General features: G+C 37.3%; 3 protein-coding genes across 3 annotated transcripts in view; 1 reads left to right on the top strand and 2 right to left on the bottom strand.

Moving 5' to 3' along the window:
• The window catches only part of LOC113012701 (uncharacterized), a 29914-nt gene extending 6113 nt beyond the window's left edge, over positions 1-23801 (top strand). Inside the window, exons 14-50 of the mRNA XM_080293699.1 lie at positions 75-182; positions 275-2854; positions 6130-6189; positions 6314-6466; positions 6646-11598; positions 11941-12030; positions 12325-12390; positions 12655-12702; positions 12940-12981; positions 13078-13125; positions 13221-13289; positions 13391-13438; positions 13542-13586; positions 13878-13916; positions 13999-14067; positions 14227-14274; positions 14523-14573; positions 14712-14756; positions 15113-15151; positions 15234-15296; positions 15406-15453; positions 16321-16410; positions 16696-16761; positions 17141-17185; positions 17368-17418; positions 17557-17601; positions 17979-18011; positions 18090-18137; positions 18267-18326; positions 18464-18508; positions 18992-19039; positions 19211-19252; positions 20896-20943; positions 21266-21307; positions 21395-21439; positions 21519-21554; positions 21675-23801. Of these exons, the coding sequence (XP_080149825.1) occupies positions 75-182; positions 275-2854; positions 6130-6189; positions 6314-6466; positions 6646-11598; positions 11941-12030; positions 12325-12390; positions 12655-12702; positions 12940-12981; positions 13078-13125; positions 13221-13289; positions 13391-13438; positions 13542-13586; positions 13878-13916; positions 13999-14067; positions 14227-14274; positions 14523-14573; positions 14712-14756; positions 15113-15151; positions 15234-15296; positions 15406-15453; positions 16321-16410; positions 16696-16761; positions 17141-17185; positions 17368-17418; positions 17557-17601; positions 17979-18011; positions 18090-18137; positions 18267-18326; positions 18464-18508; positions 18992-19039; positions 19211-19252; positions 20896-20943; positions 21266-21307; positions 21395-21439; positions 21519-21554; positions 21675-21760 (9542 nt within the window). The 3' untranslated portion in view covers positions 21761-23801. The remainder of the gene's footprint in view (positions 1-74; positions 183-274; positions 2855-6129; positions 6190-6313; positions 6467-6645; positions 11599-11940; positions 12031-12324; positions 12391-12654; positions 12703-12939; positions 12982-13077; positions 13126-13220; positions 13290-13390; positions 13439-13541; positions 13587-13877; positions 13917-13998; positions 14068-14226; positions 14275-14522; positions 14574-14711; positions 14757-15112; positions 15152-15233; positions 15297-15405; positions 15454-16320; positions 16411-16695; positions 16762-17140; positions 17186-17367; positions 17419-17556; positions 17602-17978; positions 18012-18089; positions 18138-18266; positions 18327-18463; positions 18509-18991; positions 19040-19210; positions 19253-20895; positions 20944-21265; positions 21308-21394; positions 21440-21518; positions 21555-21674) is intronic.
• On the bottom strand, positions 3474-5634 carry LOC113012122 (E3 SUMO-protein ligase ZBED1-like). Its single transcript, XM_026152126.2, has 2 exons — positions 4508-5634; positions 3474-4343 (listed from the first exon to the last, which is right to left on the bottom strand). Exons 1-2 carry the CDS (start codon positions 5569-5571, stop codon positions 3671-3673), a joined length of 1737 nt encoding a protein of 578 aa, XP_026007911.2. The 5' UTR covers positions 5572-5634; the 3' UTR covers positions 3474-3670.
• Positions 23802-25708: 1907 nt separating the features above from the next.
• Positions 25709-26888, bottom strand: fabp7a (fatty acid binding protein 7, brain, a). Its single transcript, XM_026151931.2, has 4 exons — positions 26693-26888; positions 26402-26574; positions 26197-26298; positions 25709-25963 (listed from the first exon to the last, which is right to left on the bottom strand). Exons 1-4 carry the CDS (start codon positions 26763-26765, stop codon positions 25913-25915), a joined length of 399 nt encoding a protein of 132 aa, XP_026007716.1. The 5' UTR covers positions 26766-26888; the 3' UTR covers positions 25709-25912.
• Between the last annotated feature and the right edge of the window lie 255 nt (positions 26889-27143).

Here is a 27143-nt window from a genome sequence, read left to right as displayed (position 1 = left end):
GATTTTGCACCATTAAAATCACCCTATAAAGAAATGAAGATCACATAAGAGGGATGATAAGGTTCGTAATACAGTTACAGAGATCATGCGTGCTGCCAAAGATGAAGCTGCTCCTGCTGCAGAGATAAAAGAAGACTCCAAGATGGCACCCACTGAAGCAGATGTGACAGAGGAAGATGATGGTATTCACATGATTTTTGTTTCTTTCTTTTTTTTTAAGTCACATTAATTAAGTTAAAAACAGACACTAAATTTATTGCTATCACATCACTAGCAAGACACACTGAAGAACCAGAACTGAGACCATCACTGAAGGAGGAGGAAAAGCTTGATGATGACACCAAGGAGGAGGAAGAGGAAATTGGAGAGGGTGATGATGACGAAGTTCAAATAAAGGATAATGCAGAACAATTAATAAAAGAAAAAGAGAATAAAGAGGTGATAGAAGGAGGAGGTGATGGTAGAGGTGAAGACCAAGAAAAGAGAGACACAAAGACAGATGAATTTGCGATAATTGTAAATGATGAAGTGATACAGCACAAAGGGGTGGTAGAAGATGAAGAGGTGCAGGAGACAAAAACCAAAGACATTTTGGTAGAAGATGATGAGGAGAGCAAATCTGAAGAAACTATTGTGGATAAACATGAGAAAACAAAAACTGAAGACATTTTTGACCAGGCCAGAACTGACGATGCTTCAGTAGAACATGAGGAGGTAGAAGAAGAGGCCAAAACTGAAGATGATTTGGCAAAACATGAGGAGGAAGAAGAGGAAGCCAAAACTGAACATTATTTGGCAAAACATGAGGAGGAAGAAGAAGCCAAAACTGAAGATTATTTGGTAGACCATGAGGAGGAAGAAGAGGAAGCCAAAACTGAGGATTATTTGGTAGAACATGAGGAGGAAGAAGAGGAAGAAGCCAAAACTGGAGATTATTTGGTAGAACATGAGGAGGAAGAAGAGGAAGAAGCCAAAACTGGAGATTATTTAATAGAGCAGGAGGAGGAAGAAGAACCCAAAACTGAAGATTATTTGGTAGAACATGAGGAGGAAGAAGAGGAAGCCAAAACTGGAGATTATTTAATAGAGCATGAGGAGGAAGAGGAAGCCAAAACTGAAGATGATTTGGTAGAACATGAGGAGGAAGAAGAAGAAGCCAAAACTGGAGATTATTTAATAGAGCATGAGGAGGAGGAAGAAGAAGCCAAAACTGAAGATGATTTGGTAGAACATGAGGAGGAAGAAGAAGAAGCCAAAACTGGAGATTATTTAATAGAGCATGAGGAGGAGGAAGAAGAAGCCAAAACTGAAGATGATTTGGTAGAACATGAGGAAGAGGAAGAAGCCAAAACTGAAGATGATTTGGTAGAACATGAGGAAGAGGAAAAAGCCAAAACTGAAGATTATTTGGTAGAATATGAGGAAGAGGAAGAAGCCAAAACTGGAGATTATTTAATAGAGCATGAGGAGGAGGAAGAAGAAGCCAAAACTGAAGATGATTTGGTAGAACATGAGGAAGAGGAAGAAGCCAAAACTGAAGATGATTTGGTAGAACATGAGGAAGAGGAAGAAGAACCCAAAACTGAAGATTATTTGGTAGAACATGAGGAGGAAGAAGAGGAAGCCAAAACTGGAGATTATTTAATAGAGCATGAGGAGGAAGAGGAAGCCAAAACTGAAGATGATTTGGTAGAACATGAGGAGGAAGAAGAAGAAGCCAAAACTGGAGATTATTTAATAGAGCGTGAGGAGGAGGAAGAAGAAGCCAGAACTGAAGATTATTTGGTAGAACATGAGGAGGAAGAAGAAGAAGCCAAAACTGGAGATTATTTAATAGAGCATGAGGAGGAGGAAGAAGAAGCCAAAACTGAAGATGATTTGGTAGAACATGAGGAAGAGGAAGAAGCCAAAACTGAAGATGATTTGGTAGAACATGAGGAAGAGGAAGAAGCCAAAACTGAAGATTATTTGGTAGAATATGAGGAAGAGGAAGAAGCCAAAACTGGAGATTATTTAATAGAGCATGAGGAGGAGGAAGAAGAAGCCAAAACTGAAGATGATTTGGTAGAACATGAGGAAGAGGAAGAAGCCAAAACTGAGGATGATTTGGTAGAACATGAGGAAGAGGAAGAAGCCAAAACTGAAGATTATTTGGTAGAATATGAGGAAGAAGAAGAAGAAGCCAAAACTGAGGATGATTTGGTAGAACATGAGGAAGAGGATGAAGCCAAAACTGAAGATTATTTGGTAGAATATGAGGAAGAGGAAGAAGAAGCCAAAACTGAGGATTTGGTAGAACATGAGGAAGAGGAATCCAAGACTCGTGATATTTTGGCAGGATATGAAGAGGAAGATAGTGAGCTTCCCAGTATTTTGGTAGAAGCTGAGACGGAGGCAGAGGAAATTAAAACTGAATACATTTTTGAAGCTCAAGAAGAGACTAAAATCAGAGACGAGGAGGAGGAGGAAGAGGAGGAGAAAAATGAAGACGTAGTAGAATATGAGGATAGTGGGGAGAAGGGGCCAGAAGAACCTATTGTAGTAGAACAGGAAGAGACCAACACTGAAGAGCCATCAATGACACACCTTAAAATACTGTTATCTGAGAAAATCAGTAATGACAGCGCTGTACCTGAATCTGCTGATGGTGAGGAGGAAGAGAAAGAAACTTTTTTTCCTGTTTACGAGGAGGATAAATACTCCAACATCCTTGATGATCATGATGAAAATAACAACAACAGCGAAAGCAGAAAGACTGAACCTAAACGAAAGAGGAAGGCCGATGTTACCCTTGAGAGATTTGGAGGACTCAAATTGTCTCACAAAGCAGAAGGCCACAACAAATATGAAAAAGGTACTAAACTCTTCCCCTCACATATTTGTCATCATGTTTTTCATTATGAGGCTATGAAAATACATGATGCATGTATTAAGTAATGTTGTGTTTTATGTGGAATGGCAGTGTTAATTTACATGCTCTTTGAATAGTTGGTAATGACAGGACTAAAGTTATTCAGACCTAACATGTAATGTGCTGAATGATTCATTTAACTTTTTTTTAATTTTTAATGTTTAATATTTTATGTCACAGTTTTTCTTCTTTGGGCTAAAAATGTGTGAATGTTTTTTCTAACTTTTTGAAACATCAAGTATTGGAAGAGTATTTTATGCCACGTATTTTTCTTTTTATAATTGTCTTAGAAAATCACTATTAGTAGTATTACTAATGAAGATATGGTAATAATAGATATTTAAAAATACACCATAAACATACCCAATGTTACATACCATATATATATAAGAAAAAAAAAAAAAGTATTTGGCACAAATTTGTAATTTGTCTGCAATTATTTGAAAAATACCCTGCCTGCAATTACATTTGTTCAACTTTATATTTAAGCTTGTAACAGATATTTAAGCCAATATAAGTAACATAATGAAGTAAATGCAGAATAAACACAAAGAATGTATGCTTAAATTCAAAGAGATTTTTAATAGTCATTGTCAATCTAACACAGATTCTCTCCTAACAATAGAAATATAAATAACAAAATGTAACACTTTAATGCTGAATTTCAAAAGGGTGCACAAAAGTCAATATTTAAAACACAAAAAGACAGCTGAAAACCCAGAGTGGTGAACATTATTCTCTCCAAAGCAGCAATTTGGCTTAGTCCTTTACACTCAGCCAGTTATTGAGGCAGACTATTTTGTTGACATCATCTGAAGACAAAGAAGCACTCCTCTTTTGAATGATGTGACCTGAGAGTGAGAATAATCTCTCACAAGGCACTGTGGTTGCAGGGGTTGACAGGTATTTGCATGCAATAGGTGCCAGCCTGGCATGTGCTCCTTCTCTCTTTAACCACCACTGTAGTGGACACTCCTCTATGTCTATTTTGGGCTCTGCTTTGTACCGATCCAGACAGCGATCTATAGAGTCTTCCTCTTCCTCTGAATCTGAATCTGAAGAACCCAGCAAGCAGATGGCGATCTTTCTCTTTTTTGGTGATGGTTCCTCTGTTGTCTGAGCAGATGGTTGGTGTGCATGCGTCTCTGCCATCACAAGGTCATGTAATGAAGCCCACACCTCTCTTCTTTCATCTTTGGAAACACACTTAAGGTCTTTAAACCTGGGATCAAGGGCAGTAGCGATCTTCAGCCATGTCAGATTGATGCTGTCCCTCCGCTGAGCTAGGTCTGTGGTAAAAACCTTCTTAAACCTCAAAACGTAGACTGGGTCATCATCTGAGAGCTCCATAACCCTGAACAAATAACACAAGGCTGGCAACACCACGGAGCAGGAGACATACTGCTTCCCCCCCAGCAGTTCGGTCACATATCTGCAATAGAAAGAACAAAAGTTGTAAACAAGCCTATATTTTTATATTAATCACACAGAGACAAACTCACAGAGGTGGAGGGGGAGAACATACCTGAAGACGGAGCTAGAACACAGAACACAAAGGTAGACGCCCACACACACATGATAAACAAAATGATTTACCTGCAAGGTTCAAGTAGTTCCTCCAGCTTTTGCAGTATGTCAAACTCCTGGTCGGTCAACATAGTCACCATGCTGTTTTGCTGAGCCAGGATGGTGGTCAGCACAGATTTGTTTCTCTGGATCCGCTTGATCATCTCTAGGGTGGAATTCCATCTTGTTGGAACGTCCCGAACAAGTGGTTCTGTTTTTTGTCCATGTGCAACTTGCTGTTCCTTTAATTCCTGAGCGTTCGCTGGACTCTGCTTAAAATGTCCAACAACCTTGCGACATTTGGCCAGAACCCTTTCAAATTCACTGTCGTTAAGAGAAACTGTGATCGTTCTTTGCAGAATGTGGGCCGTGCAGGGCATGTGTTCAAATGGAAGTAGTCTGGCGGCTGCAACCATGTTACGAGCACTGTCGGTGCCAAACGTGGTTAACTTGTCCTTAATTTTCCATTCATTTGCAACACTCAGAAAATGGTCAGCACACGCCTCAGCACACTGTCGCTCTTCAGTTTTACTCACTGTTAGTGCAAACGATTGTAGTGTCCAGTCGTTATCAATAAAATGCGCCGTGACGCCAGAGTAGTTATCGTTGTTCACCGAAGTCCAGCGATCTCCTGTGAGAGCGACATTCCTTACTTGCACAAGCTTGCTGGACCGCTGATCCCTCTGGTCCTCATACAAAGTGTGCAGTCTCGACACGATGGTTCCTCTCGAGGGAAGATTATAACGCACGTCTCCTGATGCAACGCGAATGACTTCTCTCAGTCCATCATCTTCTACTATGCTAACTGGTCGGCAGTTTTTAGCTATCCAAACAACCAAAGAATTGGTTAGCTTTTCACTCACATGTTTTGTTATCCGTCCACGAGCACCATAATCCTGAGGCGTAGATTGGCAAGATCCCGTAGAGGTGGATTCTGGGTGTTTTGCTCTCAGGTGATAGCACAGAGACGAATTGCTTCTGTGGTACCTGAATTCAGCTTTGCAAATTGTGCACGTTACTTTCGTTTTGTCCAACAAGCCGTTAGGCAACTTCTTAAAGTAAAACTTCCCCCCCAAAAGCCCGTCCTTATCCATTGTTGCGTGTTTGCTTATAATAGCGTGGTAACACTTCTTCTTCGTCTAATTATTTCCGGCAGGCAAAACGCCAGAATAGCACAATGCTGCCCCCTCCTTCAGAGCTGCCGATGAGTTAAAAGGTCTTGTATTACAGGGGGAAACTGCGTTATTATTTTTTTTAACGCGTTAAACATTTCACATTAATCTCAAAAAATTAACTCGTTAATTTTGACAGCACTAATATGTACAGGTAATCTTCTGTATATGAGCATATGTCCTAGAGTGGGTTTCATTAAGATCCCATAGAAGTATTTTGTGTGCCCAATCAATTTTCAGGCAGACACACAGTGATAAAGTTGTACATTTCCAAAACATCAGGCTGATTACTTTTAACAGTATGACGACGATATTGTGGCGTGTTTGTAATCATAGTTTTTTTAACACTGTGATGCTTCTAGTGCTTTTGCAAGCATGATTATTTGTCATGTTAACTGTATTACAAGTCCAGAAATTAATTATTGTATGCTGAATATTTTTGAATATTTCTGTATGCTGTATTTCTGTAATATACTTTAGTTCTGAAAGAAGCAAAGGAAAGACATGCAATAGAAGAAGTTAAAGATGGCATTATTAAAGGTACATTTTTTGAAACTGTGCATGTCTTTGATTTTTCTCAGCTTATTTTTTTCTAATATTAAATTGTAAATATTTGTGCCAATTTGCCACGGATAATCTTGTGAGGATGCATTGCTGCTTACAGATCTCAAAGCTGCAGCCCCTGTGATGGAGAAGAAAAAAGATAAGGAAGCCAAAGAGTTTGAAACAGTAGCAATAAAACCAAAAGAAGTAAAACTAAAGGAGAAGCCCGAAGTTGACACAAAACCTCTTAAACTGAAAGAAAAGAAGCCCAAAGGTAATAACGTTATATTTTGAAATTACAAAATACTGTTCAGAAGTATAAATAGACTTACAAAATATGAAAAATAAATACAAAATATATACAACCAGTACAAATGTATACCAGTAACTTCTCCACACAAATGATATTCCCTACAGAATATATTAAACTGACACCTAAATTGTTGCTTTTAGAAGAAGAGCCAGTAAAGAAGCTGCTCAGAAAAGATTTAAAAGAACTGCCCAAAGAAAAGAAAAAAGATGTCAAACCTAAAGATGAGAGGGAAGTGAAAGAACCTCCCAAAGGAAAGGACGAGGCGAAAAAACCAATTCACGCAGTGGTCAAAGCAACAAAACCACCTAAGAAGGAAACAGATCTCAAGAAGATTTCCAAAGAAAGGAAGAGGGTAATGAAACCAGCGACAGAAGAGGAACAAGTCAAAAAACCTCCAAAAGAAGAAAAGGAAATCAAGAAAACACCTAAAAAAGAGAAAGAATTAATTAAAGCTACCAGAGAAGTTAAAGAGGAAAAGGAACCAATAAGACAAATAAAGGAACTCAAGAAATCACCCAAAGAAGATAAAAAGATCAGAATACTAGAAAAAATAGAGACAGAAGTAACCCAACATCCTAAAGATGAGAAGAAACCACCTACAGTAAAGACAGAACTTAAGAAACTTCCTGAACAAGACAAAGACTTGAAGAAATCTCCCAAAGAAGAGAAGGAGAGAAAACGTCTTAAAGAAGAGGAAAAATCTCCCAAACAAGAGAAAAAAGTTAAGAAACCTGTCAAAGAAGAGAAGAAAGAGGAGAAACCTCTTAAAGAAGAGAAACCTGAGAAGGAACATCTCAGAAAAGAGAAGGACAAGAAGAAACCTCTCAAAAAAGAGAAGGAAGAGAAGAAACCTCTTAAAGAAGAAAAGGAAGAGAAGAAACCTCTTAAAGAAGAAAAGGAAGAGAAGAAACCTCTCAAAAGGGAGAAGGAAGAGAAGAAACCTCTTAAGGAAGAGAAACCTGAGAAGGAACATCTCAGAAAAGAGAAGGAAGAGAAGAAACCTCTTAAGGAAGAAAAAGAAGAGAAGAAACCTCTCAAAAAAGAGAAGAAAGAGGACAAACCTCTCAAAAAGGAGGAGAAACCTCTCAAAGAAGAGAAGGAAGAGAAGAAACCTCTTAAGGAAGAGAAACATGAGAAGGAACATCTTAAAAAAGAGAAGGAAAAGAAGAAACCTCTTAAGGAAGAAAAGGAAGATAAGAAACCTCTTAAGGAAGAGAAACCTGAGAAGGAACATCTCAGAAAAGAGAAGGAAAAGAAGAAACCTCTTAAGGAAGAAAAGGAAGAGAAGAAACCTCTTAAGGAAGAGAAACATGAGAAGGAACATCTCAGAAAAGAGAAGGAAAAGAAGAAACCTCTTAAGGAAGAAAAGGAAGAGAAGAAACCTCTTAAGGAAGAGAAACCTGAGAAGGAACATCTCAGAAAAGAGAAGGAAGAGAAGAAACCTCTTAAAGAAGAAAAGGAAGATAAGAAACCTCTTAAGGAAGAGAAACATGAGAAGGAACATCTCAGAAAAGAGAAGGAAGAGAAGAAACCTCTTGAAGGAGAAAAGGAAGATAAGAAACATCTTAAGGAAGAGAAACATGAGAAGGAACATCTCAGAAAAGAGAAGGAAGAGAAGAAACCTCTTAAAGAAGAAAAGGAAGACAAGAAACCTCTCAAAAGGGAGAAGGAAGAGAAGAAACCTCTTAAAGAAGAGAAACCTGAGAAGGAACATCTCAGAAAAGAGAAAGAAGAGAAGAAACATCTTAAGGAAGAAAAGGACGAGACGAAACCTCTCAAAAAAGAGGAGAAACCTCTCAAAGAAGAAAAGGAAGAGAAGAAACCTCTTAAGGAAGAGAAACCTGAGAAGGAACATCTCAGAAAAGAGAAGGAAGAGGAGAAACCTCTTAAGGAAGAGAAACCTGAGAAGAAACCTATCAGAAAAGAGAAGGAAGAGAAGAAACATCGCAGAAAAGAGAAGGAAGAGAAGAAACCTCTTAAGGAAGAAAAGGAAGAGACAAAACCTCTCAAAAAAGAGAAGAAAGAGGACAAACCTCTCAAAAAGGAAGAGAAGAAACCTCTCAAAAAAGAGAAGGAAGAGGAGAAACTTCTTAAGGAAGAGAAGGAAGAGAAGAAACCTCCCAAAAAAGAGAAGGAAGAGAAGAAACCTCTTAAGGAAGAGAAACCTGAGAAGGAACATCTCAGAAAAGAGAAGGAAGAGAAGAAACCTCTTAAGGAAGAGAAACCTGAGAAGGAACATCTCAGAAAAGAGAAGGAAGAGAAGAAACCTCTTAAGGAAGAGAAACCCGAGAAGGAACCTCTCAGAAAAGAGAAGGAAGAGAAGAAACCTCTCAAGGAAGAGAAACCTGAGAAGGAACATCTCAAAAAGGAGAAGGAAGAGAAGAAACCTCTTAAGGAAGAGAAACCCGAGAAGGCACCTCTCAGAAAAGAGAAGGAAGAGAAGAAACCTCTTAAAGAAGAGAAACCTGAGAAGGAACATCTTGAAAAAGAGAAGGAAGAGAAGAAACATCTTAAGGAAGAAAAGGAAGAGAAGAAACCTCTCAGAAAAGAGAAGGAAGAGAAGAAACCTCTTAAGGAAGAAAAGGAAGAGAAGAAACCTCTTAAAGAAGAGAAACTTGAGAAGGAACATCTTAAAAAAGAGAAGGAAGAGAAGAAGCCTCTTAAGGAAGAAAAGGAAGAGAAGAAACCTCTCATAAAAGAGAAGGAAGAGAAGAGACCTCTTAAAGAAGAAAAGGAAGAGAAGAAACCTCTTAAAGAAGAGAAACCTGAGAAGGAACATCTTAAAAAAGAGAAGAAGCCTCTTAAGGAAGAAAAGGAAGAGAAGAAACCTCTTAAGGAAGAAAGGGAAGAGAAGAAACCTCTTAAAGAAGAGAAACCTGAGAAGGAACATCTTAAAAAAGAGAAGGAAGAGAAGAAACCTCTTAAGGAAGAAAATGAAGAGAAGAAACCTCTCAGGAAAGAGAAGGAAGAGAAGAAACCTCTTAAAGAAGAAAAGGACGAGACGAAACCTCTCAAAAGGGAGAAGGAAGAGAAGAAACCTCTTAAGGAAGAGAAACCTGAGAAGAAACCTCTCAGAAAAGAGAAGGAAGAGAAGAAACCTCTTAAAGAAGAGAAACCTGAGAAGGAACATCTTAAAAAAGAGAAGGAAGAGAAGAAACCTCTTAAGGAAGAAAAGGAAGAGAAGAAACCTCTCAGAAAAGAGAAGGAAGAGAAGAAACCTCTTAAAGAAGAGAAACCTGAGAAGGAACATCTTAAAAAAGAGAAGGAAGAGAAGAAACCTCTTAAGGAAGAAAAGGAAGAGAAGAAACCTCTCAGAAAAGAGAAGGAAGAGAAGGAACCTCTTAAAGAAGAAAAGGACGAGACGAAACCTCTCAAAAGGGAGAAGGAAGAGAAGAAACCTCTTAAGGAAGAGAAACCTGAGAAGAAACCTCTCAGAAAAGAGAAGGAAGAGAAGAAACCTCTTAAAGAAGAGAAACCTGAGAAGGAACATCTTAAAAAAGAGAAGGAAGAGAAGAAACCTCTTAAGGAAGAAAAGGAAGAGAAGAAACCTCTCAGAAAAGAGAAGGAAGAGAAGAAACATCTTAAAGAAGAAAAGGAAGAGAAGAAACCTCTCAAAGAAGAGAAACCTGAGAAGGAACATCTCAGAAAAGAGAAGGAAGAGAAGAAACCTCTCAAAGAAGAAAAGGAAGAGACGAAACCTCTCAAAAGGGAGAAGGAAGAGAAGAAACCTCTTAAGGAAGAGAAACCTGAGAAGAAACCTCTCAGAAAAGAGACGGAAGAGAAGAAACCTCTCAGAAAAGAGAAGGAAGATAAGAAACCTCTTAAGGAAGACAAACCTGAGATAGAACATCTTAAAAAAGAGAAGGAAGAGAAGAAACCTCCTAAGGAAGAAGAAAAGAAGAAACCTTTAATAAAACCCATTGAAGAAAAAGAAATTAGCCATCCTTCAAAAGAGAAGAAACTACCTGAGAAAGGAGTCACGAGACTGCCCAAAGACATTAAGAAACCATTCAAAGAGGACAAGGAACCTCCTAAAGAAGCGATAGAAATTGGGAAATCTCCTAAAGAAGAAAAAGTAGAGGTTCCTCCCAAAAAAGAGAAAGAAGTGAAGAAACCCTCTAAGGCTAAAACACCACATATAGAGGAGAAAAAAGTCACCCACCCTCCAAAAGTAGAAAAAGAGGAAAAGGAACCACCGCTAAAAGAAGAAGAGACAAAAACTCTTAAAGAAGAGAAAGAAGTTAAGAAATCTAAGGAAGTACCTTCCGAAGATGAGACGGAGAAGAAACAACCAAGAGAAGAGAAACATTTCAAAGAACAAAAGAAATCCCTTAAAGATGAGAAAGCAGAGAAAAAATTACACAAAGAAAAGGCAGTCTTAAAAACATCTAAGGAAGAGATGGTTGAGAAAGTAGAGAAGGAGGTGAAGACCACAGAACCAAAAGAAGTAACAAAACCTCCAAAGGAAAAGAAAGAAGTGAAAAAACCCTCAAAGGATGACAAAGAAGAAATAAAACCATCCATGGAGGAGAAAGAAATTAAACCTATAAGAGAACAAAAGGAAAAAGAAGTTAAGGAACAATCTAAAGATGAGGTTCCATCCAAGGAAGCAAGGGGAGAAATACTTCATCCAAGGAAAGAAAAGGAATCAAGAAAGCCTTTGAAAGAAACAAAAGATCAAGAAAAACCACCCAAAGATGCTGAGCAAGTAAAGAAGATTTCAGAAGAGCCAGAAAAGATCATCAAAGAGAAGAAACCAACAGCAGAAATTTCTAAAGAGGTGAAAGAGGACATAAAGAAAGAGAGACCTTCTAAAGAAAGGGCAGTACCAAAGGAGTCAGCAAAGGAAAAACAAGTAGTTAAAGAACCAACAAAACCTTCTAGAGAGGATGAAAAAGAACCAAAGAAGCCTATCAAAGAAGAAAGAGAACTGAAGAAGCTCCCCAAAGAACCTGTCGAAAAGAAACCTTCCAAAGAAAAGAAAGAGGAGATTCACAAAATAGAAAAAGTTAAAAAGCCTTCCAAAGAGGAGAAAGAAATCAAGACTCCCAAAGAAGACAAAGAACCTGTGAAAAAAAGAATCACAAAGACAGGTACATGTACAGTACAGAGGTTTTATTTTCATAATGTAAAGATCCACAACACTATTTCCTCTGATTGGCTGCCCCTCAGAAACAAAAGATTTGAACAGTGAGAAAGAGGATATTAAGGATATCATGTCTCTATCGAAGAAAAAGAAAAAACTCATTTGACTCATTACAGTAAATATCTTTAAAACGTTGTTTGTTCTTTTGGATGAATGTTGTTGACCCGTAAGAAGAATAGTGATGTATAGTTTTCATAACAATATAATATTTAGATGCATTTATTTTGTGGGGAATATAATTAATCCGTTTTCTAAAAATGTTTGAAGCAGCTTTTCCTTTTTACTTTAGAGCCCAAAAAGCCTGTAAGAGGAATTAAAATTGTCAAGAAGGAGGTTGCATCTGTTCTTAAGAAGGAACATCTCAATGTTACAAAAGCAGGTGAGACTATGCTGGACTATTGGTTAATATATGTAAGGCATGAATCACCGCATTTTCTTGTTTTCTCTGCAATGTGTAAGTTAAAGCTATTCTGAGGGAGATATAATGCCTCATTGATTTTTCAAGTCATTCAAGAAATACATTTAAGCATGTTCTAATTCGTACTTTGTTTGCTGACACTGACAGTGTAATGCCTAATGAGAAAAGATTTTCATGCGGAATATAAAAAAATTAAAAGAAAGTGTTAATGCATAAGCAACAATCTTTAGAAATCGATGTCTTATTTTCCACTAGAAGCAGCTCCGAAGGAGCCTAAGAAGGAGCCAACGCTAAAAGTAAAGCCTACACCTGTAAAACCAGGTAAGGTAAATATGATGATGGAGTTGAAACACTGAAAATTAAACTCAAACAACACGCCAAATCTAAACATATTTTCATATTAGAGCATAAAGGTAGCACTAGTAAATAAAAGAGGTAATGCTGCTAAGCTATTACAGTCTCTGCAGCACTTTACTGATATTTTATTTGTCTGTTGCTCAGTTTAATAAATTATATGGAGCAGTATACTTAATTACTAGCAAATTACATATTCTTATCAATTCCTGTGTTATTTTCTGTTTTTAGATGCTGAGGTTACAAAAGAAAGAGTAAAACGAGCTCCTTCAGAGAAGGGTAAATATACTTACCTTTATGACAGTGTCAAGACTTAAAGGCAGAAGAGTCACAGGTCTATGGAATTAAGTGGACACTACTACTGACACCTGCTAACTCTTATGGAGAATGTTCCTGTGCATCCGTTTTATGAATATCACTAACGATTACGTTCCAGATGTTTTAAAATCTGAACTGTAAAAATAACCAATCAAAGCCAGAGTTATGGTAAGTTTATGCACTTGTGTTGTGTCACAGAAGCACCAAAGAAAAAGGCTAAAGCACATCCTGCAAAGAAAGGTAATGTTCACATATTACATTGATAATCTTCTGATCACCAAAAGATAAAATGATTGCATTATCCTGCTGTTAAAAAAATGTATTTTTCATATACAGAAGCTGTTGCTCCAAAAGAAAAGCCCAAACCAGCGATCTTGGCTAAAGGTAGGTGTGGTGCATATTTTGATGCACAAAGAAACACCAACTTAACTATACAGGCTGCATGCAAATCTCACAAATAGTTGTTTTTTTCTTGACAGAACAACAAGGTACTGCTAGAAATGCCTCACTGGTGAAAGAGAGGGTTAAAATTGTGCCTATGAAGAAAGGTAATCTACTTTTATTTTATGTTACACTGATTTCAGATTTTTGCATCCCACTGTTCCTAATGATATTCTCCGTAACCTGATGTCTGTTCTTTGTTCATCAGTGGCCAAGATGCCAAAAGAGAAAGTCAGAGCTGTCTCTGCAAAGACAAGTACGTACAGTATATCATGTCAATGTCAAAGATCAAAATTTTAATAACATGAAAGAGGTCTGGATGTCATACTGAGCATCACGTTCTGTGTTTTTAACATCAGCTGAGGTTTCAAAACAGAAGCTCAAACCAGTTGTAACCAAGAAAGGTAAGAAACAGTTATCATTGAGTTTCAGTATTGTCCTGTCTTTCTCCCCTGAGCCTGGTCCTGCTGGATATTTCATCCTCTTAAAAGCAAGTTTTTCCTTCCCACTGTCGCCAAAGCACTTGCTAATAGGGGGTCATCGGATTGTTAGGGTTTGTTTTCTTTGTATTATTGTTGGGTCTTTACCTTACAGTATAAAGCACTCTGATCCAGCTGTTATTGTGATTTGGGGCTGTATTAATTAAACTGAACTGAATTATTGTGTAGCGCTGAACCTAAAATTTCTTTACTTAGAGCCAGCTCCAGTTAAGACAAAACCAGCCCCAGCTAAAGGTAAGCTGATGCTAACCTTTCCTTTAAATAGTTTTTGAAAGTAATCAAGCTTTTGATTTTCACACTCTTTTCTCTGTCACAGAGGCAGAAGCACCACACAAAAATGTTACTCTAACAAAGGAGAGGGTGAAGGTGGTGCCACTGAAGAAAGGTGCATCTCTTTGTTTAAGCAGCTGTTCTTGTGTGATTACCACCATGCACTGTTATTATGTTGTTGTTGTTGTTGTTTTTTTATATATATTTTTACAATTATTGAATACTTTCTGAATGTTTCCAAACATAACCTGCCAACTTTTTTCCTCTCTGTTAGTGCCTGTAACTCCGAAAGTAAGAGCCAAACCAGAACCAACCAAAAAAGGTAAAAATAGTGACTGAACATTTTACTAGTCAAATAGTATCTACCAATACTAATACTAATTCCAATACATAGATTTAGAACTTAACAATGTTTTTGAATGTGAAGTTTTTGTATTTCTATGCACGTTTTTGTATTTTTTTTATACAGCATCATAGTTTGGAATAATCACCTGTGACTGTAATAATAGAAACCAGATTATTGTCCTCTGCAGTAAACTGGACCTTATGTTTTCTGTTGCTATTGTTTAGAAGCTGAGGTTCTTAAGAAGAAGAAAGCTGAGCCAGTGACTCCCAAAAAAGGTATCCTTTTAGCTTTTCACCTCTTTCACAGGTCTTATTTTTCTTTTAATTATCTAACAGGTAGAACAGCAGTATTTCAGTGGTTTCTCACCTTTTTATAAATATAATTCAAGTTAATTGTAGCATTTATTATTCTAGCAGCTGTTACCAAGACAAAACCATCACCTGCTGAAAAGAAGAAAGGTATACAGCAGAATCGTGTGTTGTTTTGCTGTAGAAACATCACACGCAGCACTGTGCTGATATTAATTCAGTCATGTTCAACCCACGTCACATCACGACTGATTCGCTGACATGTAGCTGCTGACGATATGCTTCGCTGACACATGATAATGACCCAACTAAAAATGCTCAAAGTATCATAATCTGCTTTTATTTTGCTTAAATTATTATGTTACCGCTGAGTTTTGTCCTTTTCAAGTTGGTCATTTTCATGTTTCAGCATTCTTCAATACATGCTTGATTGACAAACTAAGTATGAATGCTGTGTCACAGTGTCTTATTTTCTGCAAGACTGAACCTAAAATTTCTTTACTTAGAGCCAGCTCCCATTAAGACAAAACCAACCCCAGCTAAAGGTAAGAGCAGACTTAACTTTGTTAATCATAATTTTAAAATGTACTCAGGCTTTTGATTTTCATACTCATTTATCTTTGACAGAAGCACCACACAAAAATGTTACTCTAACAAAGGAGAAGGTGAAGGTGGTGCCACTGAAGAAAGGTGCATCTCTTTGTTTAAGCAGCTGTTCTTGTGTGTTTTTATACCAACTTTCTAAGTTCAGAATACTTTCTCAATGTTTCCAAACTCAAACATTTTTCCCCTCTGTTAGTGCCTTTGACACTGAAAGAGAGAGTTAAACCAGAACCAACCAAAAAAGGTAGAAACAGTCATATATGAGAACATTTTGTATTCAATTTTAATTATTTATCTACAGTACTGTGCAAAGGTGTTAAGCCGCCACTCATTTCTATATATTTTGCTTCCAAAGAACCAGACTATTATGGAACTTTTTTTTAAGTCCTGTGTCTTTTCCCCTCACCCCCAACCGGTCAAAGGGGATGACCCTTTGACCGGTCCAGCTGAGCCTGGTTCTGCTGGAGGTTTCTTCCTGTTAAAAGGGTTTTTTTCCTTCCCACTGTCACCAAAGTGCTTGCTCATAGGGGGTCATCTGATTGTTGGGGTTTTCTCTGTTTTCTCTGTATCATTGTTGGGTCTTTACCTTACAATATAAAGAGCCTTGACACAACTGTGGTTGTGATTTGGCGCTATATGAATAAGTACATTGAATTGAATAAAAAGGCACCTTACTCAACTTAACTCCAGGGTTGACTCAATGTTACGGCTACACATATCAGACAATTTGGCAAATTATCTTTAGATCCTTTGCTTTCGATCAACCAGAACACCCGTATAGGTGCTGGAAACTTTATTAATGGTCTGGTGTAAAAACAAATCATTTGTTCTAATTTTTTTAGTTAAATCTACAAAGAAAAAAGTTTAAAATAAATAAATAAATAAAAGCACAGTACTCTAGATTTTAACAGTCAGACTTTAAACAGCATTTTATTGTCTTTAAAACAGTTTTTGGTTGTTGTTTTGGATGACTGATGTGGACCTGTAAGAAAAATTCATTAGCATTAGCTGTACTCACACAGAAGGAAACCTACATTGAGCCTAAAAGGGAAATGGACTTATAGGCTTTATTTGTTTTGTGGAGGATAAAAATGTTTCCTTTTCACTTCAGATGCCAAAAAGCCTGTAAGAGGAATTAAAATTGTCAAGAAGGAGGTTGCATCTGTTCTTAAAAAGGAACAGCTCGATGTTACAAAAGCAGGTGAGACTATGCTGGAATACTGTTTAATGTAAGGCATGAGACACCACATTGTCTCATTTTCTCTGCAATGTGTAAGTTAATGGTTGACGATATAGTGTCTCATTGATTTTTCAAGTCATTCAAGAAATACATTTAAGCATGTTCTAATACACACTTTGTTTGCTGACACTGACAATGTAATGCCGAATGAGCCTAAAGACTTTCATGAGGGATATAAAAAAATCAAAATAAAATTTTAATTCATAAGCAACAATCTTTAGAAATCAATGTCTTATTTTCCACCAGAAGCAGCTCCCAAGGAACCTAAGAAGGAGCCAACGCTAAAAGTAAAGCCTACACCTGTAAAACCAGGTAAGGTAAATATGATGATGGAGTTGAAATCAATGCCCAAAATCTAATAAAAGTCAATATAAAGAGCCTTGATGCATCTGTGGTTGTGATTTGGTGCTATATGAATAAATAAACTGAATTGAATAAAAAGGCGTTGTGGCTTCACATAACAGACAACTTGACAAAACATCTCTAAATCCTTTGCTTTTGATCAACCAGGAGACCTGTAGAGGTGCTGGAAACTTTATTACTAGTCTGTTGTAAATTAAATCATATCCTCTACAAAAAGTGCGAAAAATAACACAGCACAGTATCTAGATTTTAACAGTCAGACTTTTAATAACATGAAAGAGAATTTGAATTTTATACTGAACATGAGGTTCTGTGTTTTTAACATCAGCTGAGGTTTCAAAACAGAAGCTCAAGCCAGTTCCAATCAAGAAAGGTAAGAAATAGTTATCATTGAGTTTCATTGTGTCTCTGTAACACTGAACCTAAAATTTCTTTACTTAGAACAAGTTACAGCTAAGCCAAAAATGTGTTCAAGCTTTTGATTTTCACACAATTTTCTCTGTCACACAAAAATATTTTTCTGAATGTGAAGTTCTGTTGCTATTATTTGTTTAGAAGCTGAGGTTCTTAAGAAGAAGAAAGCTGAGCCAGTGACTCCCAAAAAAGGTATCCTTTTAGCTTTTCACCTCTTTCACAGGTCTTATTTTTCCTTTAATTATCTAACATGTATAACAGCAGTATTTCAGTGGTTTCTCACCTTTTTATAAATATAATTCAAGTTAATTGGAGCATTTATTATTCTAGCAGCTGTTACCAAGACAAAACCATCACCTGCTGAAAAGAAGAAAGGTATACAGCAGAATCGTGTGTTGTTTTGCTGTAGAAACATCACACGCAGCACTGTGCTGATATTAATTCAGTCATGTTCAACCCACGTCACATCACGACTGATTCGCTGACATGTAGCTGCTTCGCTGCCATGTGATAATGACCCAAGTAAAAATGCTCAAAGTACCATAATCTGCTTTTATTTTGATTAAGTTATTATGTTACTGCTGAGTTTTGTCCTTTTCAAGTTGGTCATTTTCATGTTTCAGCATTCCTCAATACATGATTAATCAATAGATTGAGTTTATGCACTGTGTTGCTTTAGTTTTGCAATTAGCTATCAGTGATAACAGTCATCACTCTTCTCATATGACCTCTTTTCTTCCCTTTCTCTTTAGAAGCTGAGGCTAAGCCAGTTCCTGCTAAGAAAGGTGAATTGCTTACAATCCATGGTTATTATTTATTAAAGTGAATTATTATTAACACTTTCATGCTTTTTTTTTTATCAGAGCCAGAGGTTACAAAGGAAAAACTGAAACCAGCTCTTGAAAAGAAAGGTATATGTTTGATTTAAACTCTTTAAATAGTCACATATTCTATTTCTGTTATAGATCATACACACTCTATACTGTTTAAGTAGTTCTTTAAAAAAAAAGTTGAAAATGTTATTTTTCCCTGTTTTACAGCTCCTAAAGCAGAGGTCGAAGCAAAGAAGGAAAAGATTAAATCCCTTCTAAAGACAAAAGGTAGACTGCCATTGTCATCTGCATGTAGATGCTTTTTATTATGTAGTACCATTAGAAAACTATCACAAAATAATGATAATGGTGTAGATAAACACTGATTATCTTTACATATCATACCTTTTTGTTTTATTACTCAGAGCCAAAAGTACCAGAGGTAAAAGCAAAACCAGCTGTAAAAAAAGGTAATTTATAAAACTCTTTGGTGTTATGGGCAACAAGTAGAATCATTGTTTTGTTCTTTAAAGACTGAGCAAAGACTTATCTAGGAATCCTCTATAGAAGAAATCTACCAGTGGATTAGATTTAATGTGCAAAAACAGATCGTTGGCTCTATCGCAGCCACATGGACCCCCGAATACTCCACAAAGTCAGAAGCAAACCAAAGAAAAGTAATTTCTACTAAGGAAAAGGAATGTTTTGTATAATTAAAATTACATAATAGGCCTATTTCATATCTGAAAAGATGACAAAACAAACTAAAAATGTGTTCTGGCTGTTTGTAGAATGGACTAAATCAGTAATTTAAAAAAATAATTGAAGCTTTCACACTGCAGAAAGTGGTTTGAGCTGCTATAAGTATTGTTTAAAAGTAAGCTAATTGTGGCTTCTGCAGTAAAATTCTTCAGGTTGATTGCTAAAATCTGACCAAAGTTGTTCTTTTACAGAACTGGAAACACCTAAAGAAAAGGCCAGGCCTGCTGCAGTAAAGAAAGGTACAGTGCAAAGTTTTACACTTTATTTATGACACTGTGGGTACAGGGCTTTACGGCTACGTGTAATGTCAGGATACTGTCACAAATTTGAGATTTTCCGATGTCTTAAATACACTAAAATACTTCCAACTGTATGATTTATCGATTGCATTTTTGTCCCTGATGGCACAGCCATGTTGAGGGAAAAGACCAAACCAGCCCACGTGAAGAAAGGTACATGTGGTGCTTCAGTGCAGGCAGCACTTCATACTTCATGTAACCATCAGTGGTAATCTGATTACAACATGAAGGCCCCTCTAAATGTAGATAAGTAACTTAGAGGGGAAACAGCTAGTTTGCTTATAAAAATTAAGTAACCGTTAAACACGCTGCTGCTGATAGTTGAGAAGATTTTCTTGCTGGGTGTGAAATAGTCAACCAGACATCTAAGTAAAGCGCTTCAAATGAAAATCCTAAATTAGCAAAGATTATAGGCAACTGAATGGCCAGCAAGGAAATGATCTCAAAGTTATTTAATCTGCCATCAATAAAATATTTATAGGTTGATGTAAAAAAAAAAATGCTTCACAGTAATTTTTACACAAAGCATGCATGCAGGTAATTAGCACAAATCTGAGAATGTACTGCCACTTTCTAATAAGGCCTCATACATAAAGGATTTATAGGTTGTAACTACTAACTTAATCATGAATAAATATTTTCTAAATAATTTCTTTAAAAATGATTTATGAGCTATGCTTGGAGAACACAGAGTCTGAGAAATCTGGCTGTTGATGTATTTCGTTATAATTCTGTTATGACAGTTGACAAAACGTTATCAAAATCTGTAGTTAAACTATAAAACCAAGCAGATTTTCATCTATATCACACGTGGCTCTTTTTTTTTATTAATTGCGAATTTAAAAAGCCACGTTTTCACAACCTAGCGCTCCCAAGTTGTTGTTGTTGTTTTTTTAAATATATGCTGTCACCAGACCAACAGACACTTTATTAGATACACTTTGCCAGTACCATATTAAGCTCCACTTAAGTGCAGCCCCAGACTCAGTAAGGTGCTGGAAACACTCCTCAAAGATTTTGGTTGACGTGTTAGCATAACAGTTGCTGCAGTTTTGTCAGCTGTACATCAATGATTTAAATCTCCCATTCCACTACATCCTGAAAGTTGTTTATTGGATTGAGATCTGGTGGTTATGGTGGCCGTTTGAGTACAGTGAACTCATTGTCAAGATCTGAGCTTTGTAACATGGCAAGTTGACCTGCTGGAAGTAGCAGACGGTGGGCAGATGGGCAGACGGTGGTCATAAAGAGATGGACATGGTCAGTAACAATACTTAGGTAGGCTGTGCCATTTAGGCAATGTCCAGTTGGTACTAAAGTGAAAATATCTCCAATACGATTACACAAGCAGCAGCCCATTCTTCTCCATTCTGGTCCTGGTTTGAACTCCAGAAGGTTATCTGCCTATATGTCTAAATTGCTGCCTTGTGATTGGATGATTAGATATTTGCTTTAATGAGCAGCTGGACGGATGTACCTAATGAAGTGAGAGTGTATATACCAAGCAGTAGCACATTATAAATCTTAAAGGTTACTTTATTAGAAAGTGGTTCTTCATTTAACATTTTTCTCTGAGCTTACTGGGCATCACTTTTCATTCTGCGCATTTGCTTTTCATAAGCGTTTTTAAGTCATTCAGTTGCATTACAACTGCAAAAAAAGAGCCCTCTACCCTTTACTGAAATTTTCAAATCACTTATTTTAAAGCTTCACCTTTTTCTTCCCTCCAGTAATTTTTATGCATAAATGTTGTGTATTTCATGCCTGTTTGTGTTTGCTTCACATTTGTGAAACAGAGCCTCGTGTTTTAAAAGAAAAGATAAAGCCCATTGCAACAAAGAAAGGTATGCAGTCAGCTTGGAGAAACTAAAATAAATGTAGAACACGCAGTCACTATTACTGAGTTGAAACTGCTGTTTGATTAATTAGTGAACAGGGTGAAAATAATCCGCGACTATCTTAATATTCAGATGTTTCTCAAGCGAAATATGTTTACACAAAATTCACAAACATTTTCCTTTTAAAAAAGAAAAATGTTGTGTTTTCTTTTTGAGAGAAAACACATTTAAATTATTCATGTAATAATAAATTTTTATGTCAAATACATTCAAATTAAACACTTGAGAAAAAGTGTTTGACTTTTTTATGTCTTGCTGCCTTTTACAGAGGACAGGGTTCTCAAAGAGATACAAGAGCCTGCAAAGAAAGGTTTGATTGTGACGCCCTTCATTTCTGAGTATTCAAAAAAAAAAACTACATTATAGCTTTTATTGACTGTATGCAAAACGTTTGCAGGAAAAACTGCTGAGAAGAAAGCTGATAAGGAGGAGAAAGTTAAAGGTATCACGTTGATCCTGTAATTTAGAGTCATATAACACTTTATTGATTTGTAGTTAACATTATGTTCATATTTTAACAGTGGAGCCGTCTCTATCGGACAGCTTTCTCATGGAAGGTACGTGCAGATTTTTAGAACAAAATGTTGCAGAGCGCGCAAATTTCAGGCATTTTTCTCTCCAAATGCTAAAGGAAAGGGAAGGAACATACTGTTCTTCGCTGTTTTACCTCTTTACAGATGAGCTGCCCTACTTCCAGTGTTTCTTTGTGGATGAGGACGAGGCCCAGTTTCCGTTTTACGCCTTCTCGCCGCTGCAGATTTGACACGTCAGTCTGTGGTCTGACATTTACAATTTAGTCAAATTACCGATAAGGACGAGGTCACTTCACACCCTGTACTGTTGAAACACGGGTGATGCTGTTCGCCTTCAGCAGAAATCTCTGCACAGCAGAAGACGACAGGTTATGAGATGGACCGTTATTTTTCTCTTTCCAGAATTGGTTGAGCTCTCATACCAAATACATGCAGTCAGTGTCATTCCTTTTCTTTTCTTTTCTTTTTTTAATATTTTTTTAAGTAATAATTTCTTTTGCATATTTTAAATAGAGCAATTTACTATTTCACTTCTATGGATTCAAAGCCTTTAATATATTTACAGCTTACTTTATTTTCTCATAAAAGGTCCAGAAAATGGTGCAGTATTTTTAAAGTAGCTACAAAGTGTAGAGTAGTTTACACTGTGAGGTTAACAGGGTACAAAACTGCCACAGTTGCTACTCCAAGACAGACCTTCTTAGCCCACATTTACTTGAACAGTGGTTTGCGTTGTAATTGTACATCTCTGTGGCGTCTTTCTTGATCATGTTGCTCATCCCACCCTTTATAGCACTTGTTCATGATTCATTCTCAGTTTCCTATTGTTCTTCCCAAATGGAGACACAACAGATATCATATCATTACTGAATGACTTTTTTACCTTTTATTTTTGTTTTATGCATCAAAAGGAATGACCATGCACTGTATATGAGAGCTCCCAATCTTGCTACCTGAAACATTTAAAGTCTTATCAAACTGTACCATCTGGATATCTGCACCAGCTCCTCGTTATTATATTGGTGCTAGTAAGAGGCATTGCCTAAAATCTCAGAATGAGGATTGAGTTCAGTTTTTGTTCCTTTCAATCTATCAAAAACATCAGCAAATCAAGCGTCAGATTTATTCTGCAAATTCCTTGATTGACCAAAATCACACTGTAGCTGACTTTGGTCACTGCTGTTGCACTGTGTGCACACAGTAGAAGCTAACGTACTGTAGAAACCTATAGAGCAGGTTCCTTTAAACAAGAATGCAATCAATATTGCCTAAATATGCTATGGCAACATTAAGATAATATTAATGACAACTGTATAATGATATCTCAGATTCATGCTGCTAAAATGCAGCATAATACAAACAGGATTTCTGTTATCTGAATATCCTTTACTTGATAATGTCTGATGAACACAAAAGCAATGTTGGCTGAGTCTAATGTCAAATTTTACATTGTTGATTGCACCGGCACACCGTGTGATCACATTATAAGTCGCTGCAGAAGGTGTCACATGTTTGGACAGGTGATCTCAGATGTAAAACATTTCTCAGTCTGCTTTTAGCAGCTACGTATGGCTACATTGTTGCATTTGCTCCATATGTTGCACAGAGAGCAGTTTTTACATCCTGTGTCGCTAATCCTGAAGCTTATATATAAATCTGCTTATCTTTTAAAATGATACCAGTGCACACTTTGTCAGTCTAGGAATAATGAAAGCTCACACTCTGCAGCTCTCAGTGAGCTCAGAGTTTAATAGCGATTCATGAACTGATGAAGTTTTGGACACTTTTTACAAAACAATTTTGATTATTGTCATTATTATTATTTATGGTACCAAAAGATAAATAAACTTGTTTAAACTGTATATTAATGACTCACGTTTACCAGGTGAACATGTGCAATACTTAGATCAGCGATCAAAGCGCATTATGTTAGTCTAATAGTCTTTTAATGGAGTATGCATGATGTGTGTGCCTTTGTTTTATGCTCTTATATTTTTATGTGGTTTCCTAATAGCGCGAACACTTGAAGACAGGAATCAGTGAATTTGATGATGTGTGCCAGTGTCACTGTATGGTGTCGCTGACATCATACACACTGTGTTAAAATGCTCTTGATGTAAATAGTTAAATATACAGAAAAACTGATTGTTTTATCCCTGATTCATTATTCCTGAAGCGGCTCTTCATCTTCAGTAAAAACCACAACGTGTATCATTTGTCACTTAATCCCTTGCGAATAGAACAATTAGGCATTAAAACATAGCAATGCAAGTGTTTTGACTTTTCTTTAAGCATACCAACATTTCTAACACAAAAATGGGCTGACGTCGTTTTTATACTGTATACTTTATGTTTAATGCATGAAGTTTTTTTGTAACTATCTAAATGAAAGTATTTCAGTATTTCACCTCAAATCGAGATAAGTATAAAGAAAGGTGTCTGTTGTGCAGTAGGGGTCATCTCTGGGAGCAATTTTATTTTTTCCTGTAAGAAACTAGGAGTCATTTCAGGATCGGGCAACTGTATCTGACATGTAGGAGAGAAAGGAAAGGTCCAGAAAAACAGCCAAGCAGAGATCAAATTCACCGGGAGACTAAACGCACGAGCAATGAAAAGCATTAGCGAGACGGGACATCGTGGTGTTTCTTTTCATTGTTGTGCTGCTGATACTCACATGTACTTCCCTGTTAAACCCACTGATCCCAGCGTGATGAATTCCCTGCAGGACTGACCATGTGATTTCAGAGAGTTGATGGCAAAACATTGTCATCCGGCTAATCCCCAACCTAACCTCTAACCTGATTATAGACGTTTTTAGCATCAGCAGTAAAGAAAAAGTGTAGTTTTAAGCCATTTGCATAAAACAAGTGTTAATCTACTTAAACTTATTAATAAAAACTGACTTTTCACCTGAATTTCAATGATTATTAATATTAAATGTAGTGAAATTTGATTAAAACCCATTAATACAAGGCTAACCTTTATGTTATTAAGCCTCACAAATTATATTTATTACTTCAGGGTCTTGCCTGTGTTCTCAATGGTAGCTACACTCCTGATCAGTGTGTTTAAGTTAAAGATTGTAGCAGTTAGACAACTGAACCAAAGAGGATATACAGTAGATGGTCAGGTCTTTATACTCTATTTCCCTAATAAGGCCAGGGAGGGGTTACTACAGGTCAGCTTACACCACTGACACAGATTCCTCACTAAGAGGAAACTCCCGCTGCTCTCCCAGAGTACAGCAAACACTGCAGACAGAAGACGCTTAACTATTATCTGTCTTTGTTTCTGCTACACAGAATGTGATAATCTCCCTTTTCTATGTGATTATGCCACTGTGAAATATTGAGAAAGTAACTCCCCGTGAGCTTGTCTTCTCACTGCATGCAGCCTAAATGCTTTTCAGTGTTGTATAACTGGAGCATAAAGACAGACTTTAAATCAATTCATCTGGCCACTGCTAAATGAGTTCCACTCCAGTTACCACAGCTTCTTTGTGTTACGGCCTATTCAAAGGTGGCCAGAAACTGAACAGCGTGTGTGTTGAGATGAGAAGAATGGCCACATGTAGTCAGTGTTCAGTAGGCTGGACACAGCACAGAGCTGAAAAAGGGAGGCTTTAGCATCTTAAAATGTAGGAACTAAAACAGTGTTAAATAATATTTATATTAGAGATATAAAAACCCACAGCTGGACAAAGGTTTGCTGGCAAACTCTAACACTAGAGTGACTATTGCATCCAAACTGTCTACATCCTGCGTGGTGTCCTGTCTTATCATCACACCAGTGACAGCATTTAGTCACGGTTGGTCCGCACAGCATCGAATGATGCTTCTACGTAATGACACCACAACTTTAACCGGATTATCTTGAGACGAGTGACATCACCACCCCCACCCTCCCCCTAGCTTCTCGCCATCTCTGACCATCTGGGGGTTACTAAAGGGCATTCACACAGCAATTTCAATGGTTAGACTGGCCGCTGGTGCTGCATGGTCGGCTCCAGCCTGCACAGTCACCCTGCAGCTGTCACCTGTAACAGACTCTGACGGGGACTGTTCCCACGATTGAAGCAGACATATATGAGCAGAAATGTGGAATTGCATTCAAAGGAAAAATGCCGTAAATAAAAGTGAGTAGTCTGTCCTGTTTCTGATGAACCTTTGAGACATTGAGAAAGTTTAGCCCAGGAGTTTATTTTCCCTTTTGTTGAGGCCTTCACAAAAGATCTTACAAAATATTTATCTCATGTTCAAACAAGTGCAAATCACAGCAAAATGTCAAAACACTTTTTTTACTTAAAAAATAAGAATAATAATAAGGAAAACAACATTTCCTGATAGCTGGAATGATTTGCTCTTTCAAGTAGATGTTGAAAATTAGGCTTTCTCATACGTGCGGACGGCCTGGACTCCTTCAAAGGTTAACGTCTGGAGGCAGAAGAAAAAAGAAAATCTGTTTTAGACAGACTGGCAGTTAACATTAGCACCTGATTATTCAGCAAGTATTTCAGTCTGTTGCAGTCATATGTTATGAGTTGCTGCATATATGCAAAGACAAGGTGAGGCTGGTTTACAAATAAACCAGCCTCCCTGCAGAACAAGATGCTTTCAAAGGCCTCTTAAAAAAACTGATGTAATCCCAGCAGAACAGGCGGTCTTACCATCACCATCTTCCCATCCTTGATTTCTCTGACAAACTTGGTCTCTTTGCCATCCCACTTCTGCACATGCACAAATTTATCTCCATCCATGGAGAAAGTCGACTACGAGCAGAAAAAAAAGAACCTTTTTTTATTTTTATTTTTTATTTCGGACCAGCAGAAGGAAATCATCAGTGATCACACCCTCAAGTTTTACATATCTTACTTTGACATGCCGGTCATCAGGCGTGGTCTCATCAAACTCCTCTCCCAGCTTGGCAGAGAGCTCAGTGTTCCTGAAGGTGCTCTGAGTTTTCACCACCACCTTGTCTCCATCCTGGCTGATCACTACAGTTGGTTTGGTGACATTACCCACTTGTCTCGTGGCAAAGCCAACGCCTGTCAAAAAAAAGTTTAAATAAAGTAAAAGTTTAAAATAAAAGTTTAAATATTTAATAAATTTTAAAAATTTTAAAAAAAATCACGGTAACTGTACAACAGGCGTTTTTTTGCTCACCGAGTGCCTTCATGTAGTCATCAAAGTTCTGGCTGTCGACCAGTTTCCATGTAGCGCAGAAAGCCTCAACCATTTTTGCAGATGTTGTTGGTCCACTTCTGTGTCACACTGTCAGAGTGTCTCTTGTTTCCGTGGATTAAATCCTGGAGCCGCAGAAGCGGGCCCGCCCCTCTTACGAATACGATAACGGAGAGTGGTTACGTAAGCAGTGGCGCGAAATCCTGATTGGATCTTCCCGAACACTTGAAGACTGTGATTGGTCAAAATGGAACGCGCTCTTAATGTCTCGGTGTTAAAGGTGGGACGCTCAAAAAATCTTGGAAGGGCGGCAGGGTTGTCACAGCGGGTAGTTTAGCTAATATAGCGGATTTTTACATAAACTACAAAGAGATTTGAACGAGGGACTCTCGGATGTTGAAATATATATAAATATAATAATTTCCCATTTCAG

This window comes from Astatotilapia calliptera, chromosome 19 (assembly GCF_964374335.1).
Source record: "Astatotilapia calliptera chromosome 19, fAstCal68.1, whole genome shotgun sequence".
NCBI classification, from domain to species: Eukaryota; Metazoa; Chordata; class Actinopteri; order Cichliformes; family Cichlidae; genus Astatotilapia; species Astatotilapia calliptera.
The sequence above is the reverse complement of the archived record's forward strand: the minus strand, read 5'-3'. Positions and strand labels throughout refer to the sequence as shown.